Source organism: Heloderma suspectum, chromosome Z, assembly GCF_057233095.1.
Source record: "Heloderma suspectum isolate Gila_16-S chromosome Z, 16-S_ref, whole genome shotgun sequence".
Classification (NCBI taxonomy): Eukaryota; Metazoa; Chordata; class Lepidosauria; order Squamata; family Helodermatidae; genus Heloderma; species Heloderma suspectum.
The window spans coordinates 18344209-18360017 of NC_139476.1; the positions used below are offsets into that span (position 1 = coordinate 18344209).

Here is a 15809-nt window from a genome sequence, read left to right on the forward strand (position 1 = left end):
AACTGCATCCTAGAGTAATAAAGGAACTGGCAGAAGAACTCTCAGAACCGCTGTCTATTCTCTTTGAGAAATCATGGAGGACAGGGGAAGTGCCAGATGACTGGAGGAGGGCGAACGTTGTCCCTCTCTTCAAAAAGGAGGAACCTGGGAACTACAGACCAGTCAGTCTGACATCAATCCCTGGGAAAATTCTGGAGCAGATGATAAAGCAATCCATCTGGAAGCACCTTGAAAACAATGCCGTGATGACTCAAGGCCAACATGGATTTGTCAAGAACAAGTCTTGACTTGTGACAAGCAAGTCACACAAAAAAGAAGAAAAAAGAAATTGTGCCTTTGCACCATTTCTTTTTTCTTATTTTCGGCGTGACTTTTACCTTGCGAATTTTTCCTATATATCTGCAAGTTCAGAGGACATTCAGTGCCAATCATGGTTTTCAGTTTGACTCGACAACGAAAGCAAGAATCATGCTGAAGGGGTCAAGCCTGGATGGGGAACCCACAGCCTCTGTGGGCTACACACGGCCTCCTGTGGCTGTTTTTGCGGCCCCCCCACTGCTGAATGCGTGGCTGTGCTGAGAGCAAAAAAAAGGGGGGCAACCATTTTTCAAGTAAGACAGAACAGCAGAAGAGCCCTGCCGGATCAGACCCAGGGTCCATCTAGCCCGGCATTCTGTTCATGCAGTGGCCAGCCAGCTGTTGACCAGGAACCCACACGCAGGGCATGAGCACAACAGCACCCTCCCGGCCATGTTCCCCAGCAACTGGTGCACATAGGCTCACTGCCTCTGCTACTGGAGGGAGCACAGAGCCATCAGGAGTAGGGATGCTGGAGAAATTCGAGACGGACTAAAATGAGCTTGGATTTCTAAGAATCTGACCTGCGGAATCCGCTGAGGAGCAGCCCCCTCAGGCTGTGCGGAGTCCGTGGACTTCTGGATGATTTTTTTACTTTCCCGAAATTTACACATATAAATTTGTAGGAAAATACATAAGTTTCTACTGAGGAAACGATGAATGGAATGGGGGACAATACGCTAAATATTACATACTAAGGTAAATTACGTAAATACTTATGTAAATATTTGCGTATTTTTCCGCATGATGAAAAAAAAATTCGCATCTGTCTGTGGCCGGACGATGGAATAAAAGGCAGCTGACAATCCATGAAACAACGATGGAGTGGTTTTTACACGGCTCATACATCCCTAATAAGGACTAGCAGCCACTGATAGCCTCCTCCTCCAGGAATTTGTCCAACCCCCTTTTAAGCCATCACTACTTCCTGTGGTAGCGAATTCCAGAGTTTGGCTCTGCGCTGTGTGAAGGCCTTCCTTTGATCAGTCCTGAATCTCCCACCCATCAGCTTCATGGGAGGACCCCAGAGCCCTTTGCTTGCTTGTAAAATCACCTCGCTTTCTGCTGCTGCCGTGGCAAATTCAGCAGCAGGCTGCCCTGTGTGCCCCTGACGTTGCCAGACTGTGTGTCCATCCAGATCCAGCCCCAGCCCCAGCCCCAGCCCCAGCAATCCCAGGTCCCTGTCAGAGAAGGGACCGTTTGTCCATCAGCTGCTGCCTTGGACCCTTTTAATGGAAGGGACTCTTGAATTCAGCCCGGGACCTTCTGCATGAAGACCGTGTGCCCACCCGTTTAGCAGCAGCCCTCGGAACCAGGGTGACGGTTCACACCGGACAGATACCTTCACTCGGTCTCTTAGGTTTTGCCCAAAGACAAAGGACTGTTGTGTGTTCTGATCAGTTTTTTCACATTTGTCGGCCTCCGAAATGTTGTTGGCTTCATTCTGCGGACGCGGTTTCTCCTGAACGAGAGAGAAGGGAGGAAAAAACACACACACGACATAACCGCAAGAATAGGACACCAACCACTGCAACTATTCCCTCTTCTTCCTGCTATTGGGTTACAAGACTGACACCGCAACAAAGAATGCAAGAAAGGTGGTTCTTTCTCCACCAAGGTTCTGGGGAAGTGGTGACAGAGCACTTCCAGAAGTCAACCCTTTTCTGATTCCTGCTCGGCTAAATTTTTTTGACGTACTGTCATCTACATTTTTATCCAGGACTTTCTCCAAAAGGGTCCAGCCAGCGCACGTAGTCCCCACTTCCCCTTTTTATCTTCACAACAGCCCTGGGGGGTAGGCTGGGCTGAGTGTTTGCAACTGGCCCCAGGTCACGCAGTGAGCTTCTTGGCCGAGGGGGGGACCTGGACTCAGGCCTCCCATGTTCTAGTCCAGGAGGGGACAACCTTTTGGGGCAGATTTGGCCATTGGTTCTGGGCACAGTCACAAAATGGCTGCCACGGGAGGCATGGCAAAGGACAAGTCACCTGCCCCAGAGACCTGAGTACAAGGCAGAGGTGGGGGCTGAGCTTCAATACGCTAAAACTCTTTTAAGCCCGCACTTTTCACCGCCAACAGAAACAGCAATCCCAGCTGCTGGTTAGAAAATGGGTTCATAAAAGAAAAAGCTGGGTTCTCGTGTATTATGGGCCCTGCCTTGTGTGCCTTAGGCCCCGCCCAGCACTGAAATGCCCCCAATTGTCAGGACCCGGGAGTCCAGCAGCGACATGGACTCTGAGACCGAAGGTCCGGGGGAATCTCCAGGTCTGCACAGCACTGCAGAGCTGCCAGAGACCCCCAAGCCCCAGCCCCAACTAGCTGGGCTGCAAGGCTGCAAGCTGGAGGCCTGTCCCGCGAAGGCCTCCATTATGGAGGAAAGGGGGGAGTCTGGGACTGCAGCGTCAAAGGCTCCCATTTTCTCTCACGAGCAGCTCTCCTGGGTGCTGCAACCTCTAGCCTGCTTTTCTTTGACGCCTTGCTGCCCTGTCGCTTGCTAGCTGGTGCTGGGCTCTGTGGGCTTCTGCTCAGTCCAGAACAGAACGCCCGAGAGCTCCTTTAAACAGCTGTTTTACTGTTTGACAGCTGGTCTACCAAAACACCCAGTCAGAGCGGAATCCCCCAAACCTGGGGCTCTCCTGACCTCCTCTAAAGAAAACACGTTACAGAACAAAAACCATTGCTGTCAGCTGCAGAACAGGACGCCCGCCAGCCTCTTCCCCAGCTTCCATCGATTCCTCAGGACCCCTGACAAGACTCACCTTCTCCTCTGAATCAGGACTTTGCGGTGTTGCATTGGCCGTAGACGCGGACGGATCCGGAGGGATGCTGACGCCGTTGGTTCCACTGCTTGGAACTGTAAGAAGAAATACCGAATGATGGACAAAGCGCTTGCAAATGGCTTTTTGTTCCCTGCAACAACCCTGACTTTATTTTGCAACTTAATTTTACAGACAGGACTGGGCTGGCTTGAAGTTTCATCTGGGAGGACAAAAGGCGCTGTTCTTTTAGGGAGGAAAACAGAAGCGGAACCCCGCTCAAATGGACCGGGGTGGACAGAAGCGAGATGCAGCAGCAAAAAAGGCAAAGGCACTTTTAGGTTGCATCAGTAAAAGTACCGTTTAAAAACCACAGGAAGAAAGAGTTCCACTCTACTCTGGTGAGACCTCGCCTCAAATACTGTGTCCGGTTCTGGAAGCCACACTTGAAGAACGGTTCAGATCAATTGGAACAAGTTCAGAGAAAGGCAACAAAGATGATCAGGGGACTAGAAACTAAGTCCCATGAAGAAAGATTGCAGGAGCAGGGCCTGCTTAGCCTTGACAAGACTGAGGGGGAGATGAGAGCACTTTTCCAGGCCCTAAATGTTTGTTATCGCGCAGAAGAACCTGTTCTCTGTCATCCCAGACTGGAGGCTATGCAACAATGGGCTGAAGTTACAGGAAGGCAGATTTTGGATGAACACCAGGAAAAACATCTTAGCGGTCAGAGCAGTCAGACCATGCAGCCAGCTGCCTAGGGAGGAGGTGTGGCCAACCAAACGCCTTGGGGAAGCCTACAAGCAGGACATCCAGTAGCTACCCCAAGGGCCTTTGAGAACCAATTACCTAGGGAGGCGGTGGGCTCTCCCACACTGGAGGCACTCAAGACCAGGCTGGACAGCCACCTGTCAGGGATGCTCTGACCTGGATTCCTGCATTGAGCAGGGGGTTGGACTCGATGGCCTTGCAGGCCCCTTCCAGCCCTACTATTCCATGATTTTATGAGAAGGGATTTGCTCTCAACTGTTCTTTGATGGGAAGAAGGGGCCTGATCCCACCTTCAGCATCCCCCGGCCAAGTCAAATTCTCCCCCTGACTTCCAGCATCTGCTATCGGAGCCAGATGATGTTTTCCACCAGAGCCCTTCTTTCCTTTGACAGTCAGAGGTCTAAGACAAAGCATCTAATAACCCCTGAAAATAAATCCATAAAACTTACCAGCCCCCAAAAGGTTTACTGGCCCATTAATATCTGTATCAATCTTCCCTGCACTGAAACACACACACACTGCTTTTGTAGAATTCCCCAACCTGGTCATTTGGAGGCAATTTATATTCACCACAGGGGACCAGGCAGATATTTACAAGCTGGGATTTATGACAGTTTTGCGAGCCACCTTGCAGGCCTTTTTCTGGGCCAAAAGGTAAGAGAGAAAATTTAAAACACAATAAAATAGATATGAAGATGCTTTTTGCCCCATCAGATTAGCAGTCCATCTAGCCAAGGAGTGCCTGTTGTGTCTGGCAGGAACGGTCTGGGGTTTTCCCTGGGGACTCAACTGTGTGTAGAAGGTCCCGTGCCACGGAGTGATGGACGCTCCTGACGGACCCAGTAAGGAAGCTGCCTGGTACAGAGCGAGACCATTTGATCTCTCTAGCACAGGGCGGACTGTTCTGAGGGCAGCAGCTCTCAGGCAAAGAGGCGACTTTCCCAGTGGCTGGAGATGCCGGGATTACAGCCAGGAAACTTCTGCCTCCAAAGCAGGACACAGAAGTGGATCGAGCGGCCTTCAGCCATCGGGGCAGAGCACACCAGAGCAACACTGGCTCAGCGGCTCTCCCGGATCTCAGGCTGGGAGGTGCTGCCTTCCCTAGATTTTGCTGCTGGGGGGTTTCTATGCTGGGGATTGAACCTGGGACCACATGCAGCCTAACTCCTGCAAGCGTCAAGAAAAAGGCTTAGAAAGAAGAGGCCGCTTTATGCAGCCAGGAAAAAGCACAAGTCCAGCTGCAGGCAGCCATTTCCCTTTCCCTGCATCTTGAGGGCGAGTGCCTCGAGCAAGTCGATCACAGAGGCTCACTTGCCTGCTTGCGAGAAAGCCTTTGGCTGGGGAGGTTGCAGTACTGCAGGGCGCAAGACGCTCCGCTGCTGTTCCTTCGGTTTCTGGCTCGGCACCCCTGGAGAGGGACGAAAGGATCGCGTTGACCTTTGGCAACATCGAGACGGAGAGGCTTTGGCTTGGCTGCGGTTGGGGAAGGCCACATTGATGCTACCAATCCGGTACGTCAGGGGTGCAAACACCCGGATCAGAAAGCCTCGGAGCCTCACCCTCTTTCCCCTGTTCACTTGATTTATTTGCTTTTGAGGGTTCCCCCCACCCCGTTCTAAAAGGGTGAAATGCTTCTCCTAAGACTTCGTGACTGGAAGTAAGAGGATGCTGGGAGTTGCAGTTGAATGCATCTGAAGACACCAGGGTGGGGAAGGCTATGCTAGCTGGGGCATGCTAGGAGTTGTAGGACTTTTTTCGTTCTAAACATGAATAAGACCATAGGCCCTTTTTCCTGTCTAAACATGCATAGGATTGTAAAACCTTTTTCCTGTCTAAACTTGCATAGGTTTGTGCCTTAAGGCAGCTTAAGCCTGCAGGGCAAATCCCCCTGTAGGTTCACCTCTCGTACAGTAGTTTTATGTAAATTGATACAGTTTATCTCTAATACAGTTTAGTTTGATCTCTGATCTCTCATCCAGCCTTCTCAAAGCCCTCTCAGAGCAGCAGTGAACTGGCTCTACATTGATAAAGCAGAGAAGGCCTGAAAAGCATCATGTGAGGAGGAGGGCCGATTTCCGTGGGTGTATCGGTGGCAGGACTGCTGTCCGAAAGGCTCAGTGGGAGGGTTTTGTGCTTGGGCTTTTCCCGTGCCTGGCCAAAGGCGTCGTCGCTCACCTGCGCTGGGTGCCTGGCCGTGGATCAGAGTGGGGGGCTTCAACCTGAATCCGGTGCATTTTTCCTCTGGAATTCAAAAGCGGAAAGTGAGATTGCTGGCAGGGAAGGAGGCCCCAGGGAATTCCCCCTTTCCCCTGAGTGTTTGGTGGCTTCCCGGCTTCTCTGCAACGTTCTCCCCCGTCTAAAAAGTTGAAATGCCTCTCCTATGGCTGAATTACTGGAAATGCCCTCTTGATGATGCCAGGAATCCGAGTTGGGACGTTCTACCTGGAAAGCATTTCTCCCAGCACTCCCACCTCTCCAGCGGCCCCCACAGCTGTGCATGGACCGAAGTCCTCGCCGTGCAAACGCTCCGCCTGCCCACTTCCGGCCGTGTTCCTGTGAAAGGCGGGAGCGCCGGACGGGCCAAGCGCCCCTCTCGGGCCAGTCAGCTCCCCTCCCTGCATGGGCTCGCTTTGTTCTCAAAGCTAGAGTGGGCCAAAATCAAACTAAACCCAGGGCCAGCCAACCGTTCAGCCAGGGATGTCTTCTCCAATGGGGAGTCACAGACCATGTCTGGAGAGCTGTCAACGAGGCCACGGGGGAAGTTAAGCTCCTCCCATGCAGTCCTGGGCATGTCTAGGCAGAAAGGAGCCCTACGACTCCCAGCGTGCCTCAGCCATCCATGCTGGCTGGGCACGCTGGGAGCTGAAGGGCTCTTTTCTGTCTAAACACACACAGGATTGGATCATGAGGCCATCTTTTCCAACCTGGCGCCCTCCAGATGCCCTGAACCACAACTCCCATCATGCCTATTGGGCAGGCTGACTGAGGATGATGGGAGTTGCAGTCCAACACATCTTGAGGGCACCAGGTTGGAAAAGGTGACATTAAGCTATAGACACCCTGCTGACTCATTCAGGGAAATAGATGGTTTGATGCAGAGTGGCTGGTTTCCTTTGATCGCTCTTGCTCACTGCCTCAGTAGCCTGGAGAACCAACCCAAGAACAACCCATGGTTCTGGGTTCACACGTAACAACACAGCTGGCTCCTCGAGGGTCATCTAACCCACGATGAGCCACAGTGTTCGGCAGGTGCTGTTTTGAATAACCCCCAACCGGGAGTTGCAGCATATCATGTGCACTGGGCCATCGTGGGTTATTCAAGGGTTAAAAACCTGTGCATAACCCTCCATTGGTAGTTTAACCCTCGAATAACCTGACAGCCAGGTTCACATGACACGCCACAACTTCCGATCGCAGGTCGCATATTCAAAATGGCAGCTGAGGCTCATAGGGGGTTAAATAACCCACTGTGTCACGTGAACCAGCCCAGCGACAAATGTAGTTTAAACAACCCAGGGTTCACAACCTGACAACCGTGGCTTCTTTCTCTGGGTTGTCCATGGTTACAAACCACAGTTTGTTAGCGCAGCCAGGTTTGGACATCACAACAACCACGCATTAGCCTTATGGGTGAACCGAGCCGCTGTTTTGAGGTGGCAGTAGAGAGCACGCATAGCCTTCCTGTTCGTGGCATTTCCCCCACCCCGCCGCCTGCGGTCACTCCACTCCACTTCAGAAGGGGCTCCTTGCGGTGGGCGGTGCTACCTGCCCCGAAGCTCACCGGGTTCTGAGTCAGAGTTTCCCGCAGAAGGTTCGCAGAAACTGGAGGGCATGAAGACATTGTTCTTTGTCACTGTGACCAAGGAGAGAGAGAGAGAGAACGAAAGAATGAGGGCGTGAGTGAGTGCACAGAGAACTTACCCCTGTGCCACAGAAACTCTCTCCCTCCGTTCTCCCCCAAGGAAACCGTCCGAGGCACAACGGTGGACAATATCCCCGGGCCTGCCTCCTCCCCTTCGCTATTATGATTTCTTCAGCACCATGAGGCCTTCCGTGACCTGATACCCTCCAGATAAAACAGTCCGGAAACTTCAGCTGGTCCAAAATAGGGCAGCAAGTTTGGTAACAGGGCCTGGCCAATGAGCTCATATTACGGCAGTACATTTCCAGCTGCACTGGCTGCCGGTCCCTCCGGGCCTGATTCAAAGTGTTGGTATTAACATTCAAAGCCCTGAACAGCTTGGGCCAGGCTATCTAAAGGATCGCCTCCTCCCATATGTGCCTGCCCGGACCTTAAGATCATCCTCAGTGGCCCTTCTCCGTGAGCCCCTGCCACAGGTAGTGAGGCGGTGGCTACTAGGAAGAGGGCCTTTTCTGCTGTGGCACCCTGGCTGTGGAATGAGCTCCCTAGTGAGGTTCACCTGGCACCTACGTTGTATTCCTTCCAGCACCAGGTGAAGACCTTTTTATTCTCCCAGGCATTTTAGCTTTCTAGTTTTTTATCTTTGCTGTTTTAAATCTGTATTTTAACTCTCTGCATTGCTGCTAGGTTTTATTCTGGTTGTATTGTTATATTGTGGTTTTAATGCTTGTATGTTTTATATCGTTTTACCCTGCACTTTTTGGTTTTCATTTTTGTGAACTGCCCAGAAAGCTTCCGCTGTTGGGCACCATAGAAATGCATTAAGCAGGGGGTTGGACTCGATGGTCTTGTAGGCCCCTTCCAACCCTACTATTCTATGATTCTATGAAATAAATAAATAAATATTTTGGACATCAACTCCCAACATTCCTAGTCATTAGCCAAGGGGCTGATGGGAAGTCCAAAACCTCCGGACGGCAACAGGTTAGGGGTGGGATGCTCTCACCACTATACAACACTGCCTTTTGCCTGCCTTCTTCTGAACACAAGGAGGCTACAATCCTGTTCAGACTTACTCCCAGGTAAGTCCCGCTGAGCACGGCGGGACGGACGTCCGAGTCAACACGCATTGGGGTGGGCTGTCACTTGGTGAACACTCTCTTTTCACCAGGAAAGATTAGCTCCCACTGAAACCCTGTAGTTCAACCTTTCCCCAACCTGGTGCCCTCCACAGGTTTGGATCTCAACTTACAGCAGCCCCAGGCACCAGGGCCAATGGGCAGAAATGCTGGGAGTTGTAGGCAAACACATCTGGAGGACACCAAGTTGAGCAAGGAGGGTAGACGGAGCTTCGGAGCTTCAGGGCTTCAAAGGTGCCACATTCAGTAGAGGCTGTCATGCTGCAGCACCCACCCCCCGGAAAACCGTACCCACTGACATTGGACAGGCCCCCACCATTCTGACACACAGACGCCTTCTTAAAACTCATCTCTTCTCGGACATGTGAGCCAGCCAGCTATGGCTTGTTGCGCACAACGTCTGTGGTTTTATTGACGATTAATCTGCATTGGGGTTTTATTGTTATAGTTACTGTTGGCTTTTGTACCGCTGTATTGTATGTTCACAGCTTTGATCCCTTTGTGGAAAGCGGCATATAACTCTGAGCAATAAATAATTACAAATAATAAATAAAAAGCAGGAAGTCCCCTGCCCTCAAAGAGATTACACCATAAAGCGAGCAACAGGGAAAGCACAGGGAGAGGAAGATTAGAACATGGCCACAGACTTCCCCATATTGTCTGCTCCACAGTCAGCTTCCTTTGGTGCTGATTTGGGACACAGCTGGCTTGCCCAACTCATGAGCTCTTTCTCCCTGAAAACTCTCCAAAGCTCAAGCATCTCCAAGTGCTGCGAGATACACAACTCCCCGCCCCCCCCCCCGTCTCAAGGGAAAAGAGGGGAGCAAGGTGGAGAGAGAGAGAGAGAGAGAGAGAGAGAGAGAGAGGTATTCCCCTTTACCTGGCTGTGAAGGAGGGAATTGCGTGAACGAAGAGGTCCTTTCGCGCTTTACGGGAGGACAGTAGCTCCCATCCTCTCGGTCGGACTCTGCAGGGATGGAGAGCACAGAGGAGAGAGGGTGGAAAGGCGGATACAGGCAATTTTGGGCGATTCTGAGCGGACGGGAACAAGGCTAGTGGCTAGAGAAAGGAAAGGGTGGCAAATGGATGACCCCCTTCTGGTGGGCATGTCTTTAAGGCAGCCTCCCCAAAGTAGCACCTTCCAGATGTGCTGGACTGCAACGCCTACCCTTCTCAGCCAGCATGGCCTTTGCCAGCATGGCCTTTGGACTGGAATGCCTATCCATCCATTTGGCCATGCTGGCTGGGAAGGATGGGTATTGCAGTCCAACACAACTCGAAGGCAGCAGCTTGTGGGAGGCTGGTTTAAGGGCCTGGGCATTCAAGCAACTATCTGTCCACACAGACACCCCATCGAGAGCTTTAGCCCCAAAGCTGCAACACACTTTAAAGGCTGCTTAAGCTCGGTTTCTGCTCTCATTCTTGAAGGAGGGACGTTGGCATGTGAGGTTTTTCAGGCGAGGAGGGGCACCGGCGAAATGCCAGTTCCTGTAGAACAGACATAAGAAAAGAAGCCCCCACCTTCATTTTTCCTCCCCTCTCTCTGTTTGTTGGTTGGTAACTTTGCTTGTTTTTTCCCCCCCAAACCTTTTAAAAACGGCAGCATTGTTACTGGCATGACCCACTTCGGGATGGATAAAAGAGCGTCCCCCTTTATAGCGAAGCATAAATATTGCTGATGGTACTTGGTTGCCATAAGAGGAGATACTGGCCTACAACTTAGGTGGCTTTTGCGGGGGATCAGAGACATTCATGGAAAAGGAGGGGGAAGAGAGGTCTATCAATTGGCCATGAGGGTGAAATCAGGGGTGCAGAACCTCCTTCTGCCTGAGGGCCAAATTCCATTTCGGAGCAGCTCTCGGGGGCAGTATTCCAGTGGTGGGCAGGGCCTGAAAGCAAAAGGGGTGAGTTAAAATCACTGGCTCTGCCTGCCAGTCCACGAAGCCTTAGGGGAGGCATTTCAACCTTTCAAATGGGGGGGGGGGCTGTACAACAGCTGGAAAACCATTAAATTATCAGTGGTTTGGGGGGAAAGAGGGAGTAGCTGGAGGAGGGAGGTGTGGCCATATGGGGAACCTCAGAGGGCCAGACTGAGACCCCAGGCAGTCCAGATTTGGCCCACAGCCCTGAGGTCCTGCACCATTGGCTGAACGGAACCTCCACTGAATACCTCAGGGCTGGGGAAGAACAGCAGAGGGCGACTGCCTTCAGAGGAACCTCAGCTCCGATGTCAGTGGGCATTCCTCCCACATTCTTCAGCTGGGACGTCGCCCTGCCACTAAGGATCAGTGGGGACCCCAAGCTCTTTCTGGTCATTACACATTTTGCCCGTGAGAGCACAGAACTTTTAAAAGTTGCTGAGATTACTGTGCAAAAGAAATGCACACGCGCGCACACACACACACCACCCTGGCACAGGGCACAAACATTCGGAATCTGCATACGCCCGTCGTGCTGTCACGGAAGGAAGTCCCAGGCCCCAAGAATAAAAATTTTCATTCAGGCTGTCTCTGGACTCTCTAGGCGGCAGACACGAACTCCCTCACCTTCCCCGTCTTCCGGACTTGACCCATCTGCTGACCTCTGTAACAAATATATATATATATATATTCATTAAAAAAATAGATTCCATCAGACACACAACGCACCCCCCCAACCCCTTGCGCATTCTTTGGACGTGTCCTTTAGCACCTCAGGACTGTATACTGCTTAATATGTTTTTGGAGGAAACTAGTTCTTGCTTAGAGACTTGCAAGACCTGAAAGAGCCTTCGCTCAACCAGGTGCCCTCCAGATGTTTTGGACTACAACTCATAGCATTCCTGATCCCTGGCAATATTGGTTGGGGCTGAACAGGAGCTGAAGTCAAAAACATCTGGAAGGCACCATTTTAAAGCCTGCTTTAAATTGCCTAAGCGCACAACAAGAGCGCCGGGAAATGGTCTGGGCGCAGCATCGCTCCTTAAACAGTGTGAGAGCCAGTGTGGTGTAGTGGCGAGAGTGTTGGACTGGGAGCTGGGAGATCCAGGGTCTAGTCCCCACTCGGCCGTGGAAGCTCACTGGGTGACTTTGGGCCAGTCACAGACTCTCAGCCCAACCCACCTCACAGGGTTGTTGTTGTGAGGATAAAATGGAGAGGAGGAGGATTATGTATGCCGCCTTGGGTTCCTTGAGGAGGAAAAAAGGCGGGATATAAGTGTAATAAATAAATAAATAAATAAATAAATAAATAATAAAAAGCGATGAAGAGAAAGAACAGTCAAAGAAAAGGGGCAATACCTTCGCAGCACGTTCTCACAGAGCAGTGAGACCAAAGTCAACAAAAGGGTTAGATGAATCCATTAAGAACATGTGGACCAGCCAAAACGGAGGCCCCCCCCCACCTGCTGCCAATTCATGTGGCAACAGAAATTTGGTTTAGATTGGTTTTAATTCAAACTGTCAGCAGGACATAGGAAGCAAACTCAGAAAGGTCATTCCCTGCTGCATATGTGAGAAGGGGGGATGCTTCTCCTAAGACAGCATTGCTGGCTGGGGAATGCTGGGAGTTGTAGTCCCACACAACTGGAGGCAGTGCTGGTTCCAGGTTTTGGAGGGCCCTCCGGCAAGACACCCTCAACAGGCTTCTTCCCGTGGTGAGTCTACCTTCTCACAGCTGCTTTTCCTCATCCTCCTCTTCCTCTTCATTGCTACTCCTTGCTCGCTTGCAGACCGGGAGGCCGCCATCAGGCGGCCATGGCATCTCCTGCTCCTCCGTTGTCTGAGCCAGAGCAAGAGGCAGGTGAACAAGCAGGTTGCAATGCTGAAGAGGAGGAACAAATCCAGTGGGGGCTCTTGTTGGTGGGCCCCTGTTGGGGTGTGGGCCCTTGGCAGGTGCCCAGCCATGCTGAGCCTTGGTGCCAGCCCTGAACTGAAACACATTCTTGCACAGATACTTCCTGCCCAAGAAAGATGTTTCGTTTTTCCTATGCAAATCAGTCGACTAAAACTCATACGATGAATCAATGAAGATTTTTTTAAAAATTGGGCAACCACCCTGTCTTAGAAAAGAGAGAGCAGGAGGGAGCGGAGCTATTCCCAGCCAAAATGAAGGATGATGAACAAGCGTCACAAAGCACCAAGAGAGAAGAAGACAGAGGTACAAAGGCGCAAGGCCATGCAATGATCAGCCAGCTGAGAATGAAAGCGTCTCCAGCCTCGTCGAGAGAAACAGGAAAAGGGTCACCCGGCCCCTGCATATGAACAATTCACAGATTTTGTCCTTTTTCAGTCCTGGGCCCAGTGGCAGTTTGACAGCCCTTGCTCAGACTGGAAAAACATTGCCATCATTTAAATTCGCCCAGCTATGCTGGCTGCATTCGGTCGGGGAAACAAACAGAATGAGAACCATCTCCGCCCGAAGGATGAGGCTGGTAGTCACTGATCTGAAATCACACTTTATTCATAAGCATGTATGCATGGGTAATTCGCCAAGGAACTACAAGCTGGGGGAATAGATTATATGGTTTATAAAGAAAACAAAATATGTACATAGAAAATGCTAAGCAAAGGTCTTAGCCAATCAAAAGTTAGCATAGGCTACCTACAGTCATGTGAAAAAGAAAGTACACCCTCTTTGAGTTCTATGGTTTTACGTATCAGGACATAATAAAAATCATCTGGTCCTTAGCAGGTCTTAAAATTAGGTAAACACAACCTCAGATGAACAACAACACCTGACATTATAATATCATTATTACTGATTACTAATAATTATTAGTAATTATAATTATTACCGTGTCATTATTTATTTTACAGAAATAAAGCCAAAATGGAGAAGCCATGTGTGAAAAACTAAGTACACCCTTACTGCTTCCATATGTATGAAGAAGCCAAGTAGCAGCCAGGAGCTGCTAATCAAATGCCCTTGATTATCGATGATTATTGATGATGCCTTGATCATCGGCAAGTGTGGCCACCTCTATAATAGCCGAAGTCTCCGGAGTTTGCTGGTCTCCAGCATTCAGGTGTGTGTTAACACAATGCCAAAGAGTAAAGACATCAGCAATGATCTCAGAGAAGCAATTGTTGCTGCCCATCAATCTGGGGAGGGTTATAAGGCCATTTCCAAACAATTTGAAGTCCATGATTCTACAGTGAGGAAGATTATTCACAAGTGGAAAACATTCAAGACAGTTGCCAATCTTCCCAGGAGTGGGAAGCAAATTCACCCCAAGGGCAGACCGTGCAATGCTCAGAGAAACTGCAAAGCATCCAGGAGTTACATCTCAGACTCTACAGGCCTCAGTTAGCATGTTAAATGTTGAAGTTCATGACAGTACAATTAGAAAAAGACTGAACAAGTATGGTTTGTTTGGAAAGGTTGCCAGGAGAAAGCCTCTTCTCTCTAAAAAGAACATGGCAGCACGCCTTAGATTTGCAACAAATCTAACAAGACTTCTGGAACAATGTCCTTTGGACAGCCAAGACCAAAGTGGAGATGTTTGGCCATAATGCACAGCGCCATGTTTGGCGAAAACCAAACACAGCGTATCAGCACAAACATCTCATACCCACTGTCAAGCATGGTGGTGGAGAGGTGATGATTTGGGCTTGTTTTGCAGCCACAGGACCTGGGCACCTTGCAGTCATTGAGTCGACCATGACCTCCTCTGTATACTAAAGTATTCTAGAGTCAAATGTGAGGCCATCTGTGCGACAGCTAAAGCTTGGCCGAAACTGGGTCATGCAACAGGACAATGATCCCAAGCACACCAGCAAATCTACAATAGAATGGCTGAAAAAGAAAAGAATCAAGGTGTTGCAATGGCCCAGTCAAAGTCCAGACCTCAACCCGATTGAAATGCTGTGGTGGGACCTTAAGAGAGCTGAGCATAAACAAATGCCCACAAACCTCAATGAACTGAAGCAATGTTGTAAAGAAGAGTGGGCCAAAATTCCTCCACAACGATGTGAGAGACTGATAAAGTCATACAGAAAACAATTATTTCAAGTTATTGCTGCTAAAGGTGGTTCTACAAGCTATAGAATCATAAGGTGTACCTAGTTTTTCACACATGGCTTCTCCATTTTGGCTTTATTTCTGTAAAATAAATAATGACACGGTATAATATGTCAGGTGTTGTTGTTCATCTGAGGTTGTATTTACCTAATTTTAAGACCTGCTAAGGACCAGGTGATTTTTATTATGTCCTGATACGTAAAACCATCGAACTCAAAGAGGGTGTACTGTCTTTTTCACATGACTGTATATCCAATCACGTAGGGTTTAAGTTGATCATGCACTCATCAGGCATTTGATGACTAGGAGGAGTAAAATGCTCACACTCCCACATGGCGAGAACAATAGCCACAAATACAGATTTGAAGACATTCTTTCTAAAAGCAAAAGCGAAGTTACTAAATACATTAAACACGTTCTTCACATTTATACAACTTGCTCGATCTAAATCATTGTGGCACCTTCACCTCTTAGGGGATTGACTCAATTGACTGTGCCCTTCTTATCTGCTACTACAAGGTAGGGAAGAAGGGCCATGGGCGCTACCAGCTGGCTGTCTGGGGAGCGCCCAAATGGCCACTACACTGACAACAACCAGCCGGTCTTCAGCCTATGCTATCTTTTGACCGGCTAAGACCTTTGCTTAGCATTTTCTGGGTACGTATTTTGTTTTCTTTATAAATCATGTAACCTGTTCCCCCAATTTGTAGTTCCTTGGTGAATTACCCGTGTATACACATTTTGAATAAAGTGTGATTTCAGATCCGTGATCACCAGCCTCATCCTTTGGCGGGATAGTTCTCATTCTGTTTGTTTCCCCAACAATTCGCACACACCACCTGCATTTAGCCCCAGCAGAAAAGACCACCCACACCCAGTGGCAGGCTCAAGCACTCCCCCCTTGCCTCCTGTCACATAGTTGGGGA

At 49.9% G+C, this 15809-nt stretch overlaps 1 protein-coding gene across 4 annotated transcripts in view; it reads right to left on the reverse strand.

The window, feature by feature from the left end:
- Nucleotides 1-15809, reverse strand: part of LOC146333824 (ran-binding protein 3-like) — a 51225-nt gene that overhangs the window by 18837 nt on the left and 16579 nt on the right. For 2 of the 4 annotated variants that reach the window (XM_084825428.1, XM_084825426.1), the window contains 7 exons: nucleotides 11430-11466; nucleotides 9764-9850; nucleotides 7664-7735; nucleotides 6058-6123; nucleotides 5198-5290; nucleotides 3115-3209; nucleotides 1700-1819 (listed from right to left, as the gene is read on the reverse strand). In XM_084825428.1, the coding sequence (XP_084681554.1) occupies nucleotides 1700-1819; nucleotides 3115-3209; nucleotides 5198-5290; nucleotides 6058-6123; nucleotides 7664-7735; nucleotides 9764-9850; nucleotides 11430-11466 (570 nt within the window). Of the gene's footprint in view, nucleotides 1-1699; nucleotides 1820-3114; nucleotides 3210-5197; nucleotides 5291-6057; nucleotides 6124-7663; nucleotides 7736-9763; nucleotides 9851-11429; nucleotides 11467-12527; nucleotides 12958-15809 lie in introns of those variants that run through there. The other 2 variants (XM_084825427.1, XM_084825425.1) reach the window with 2 other exon arrangements.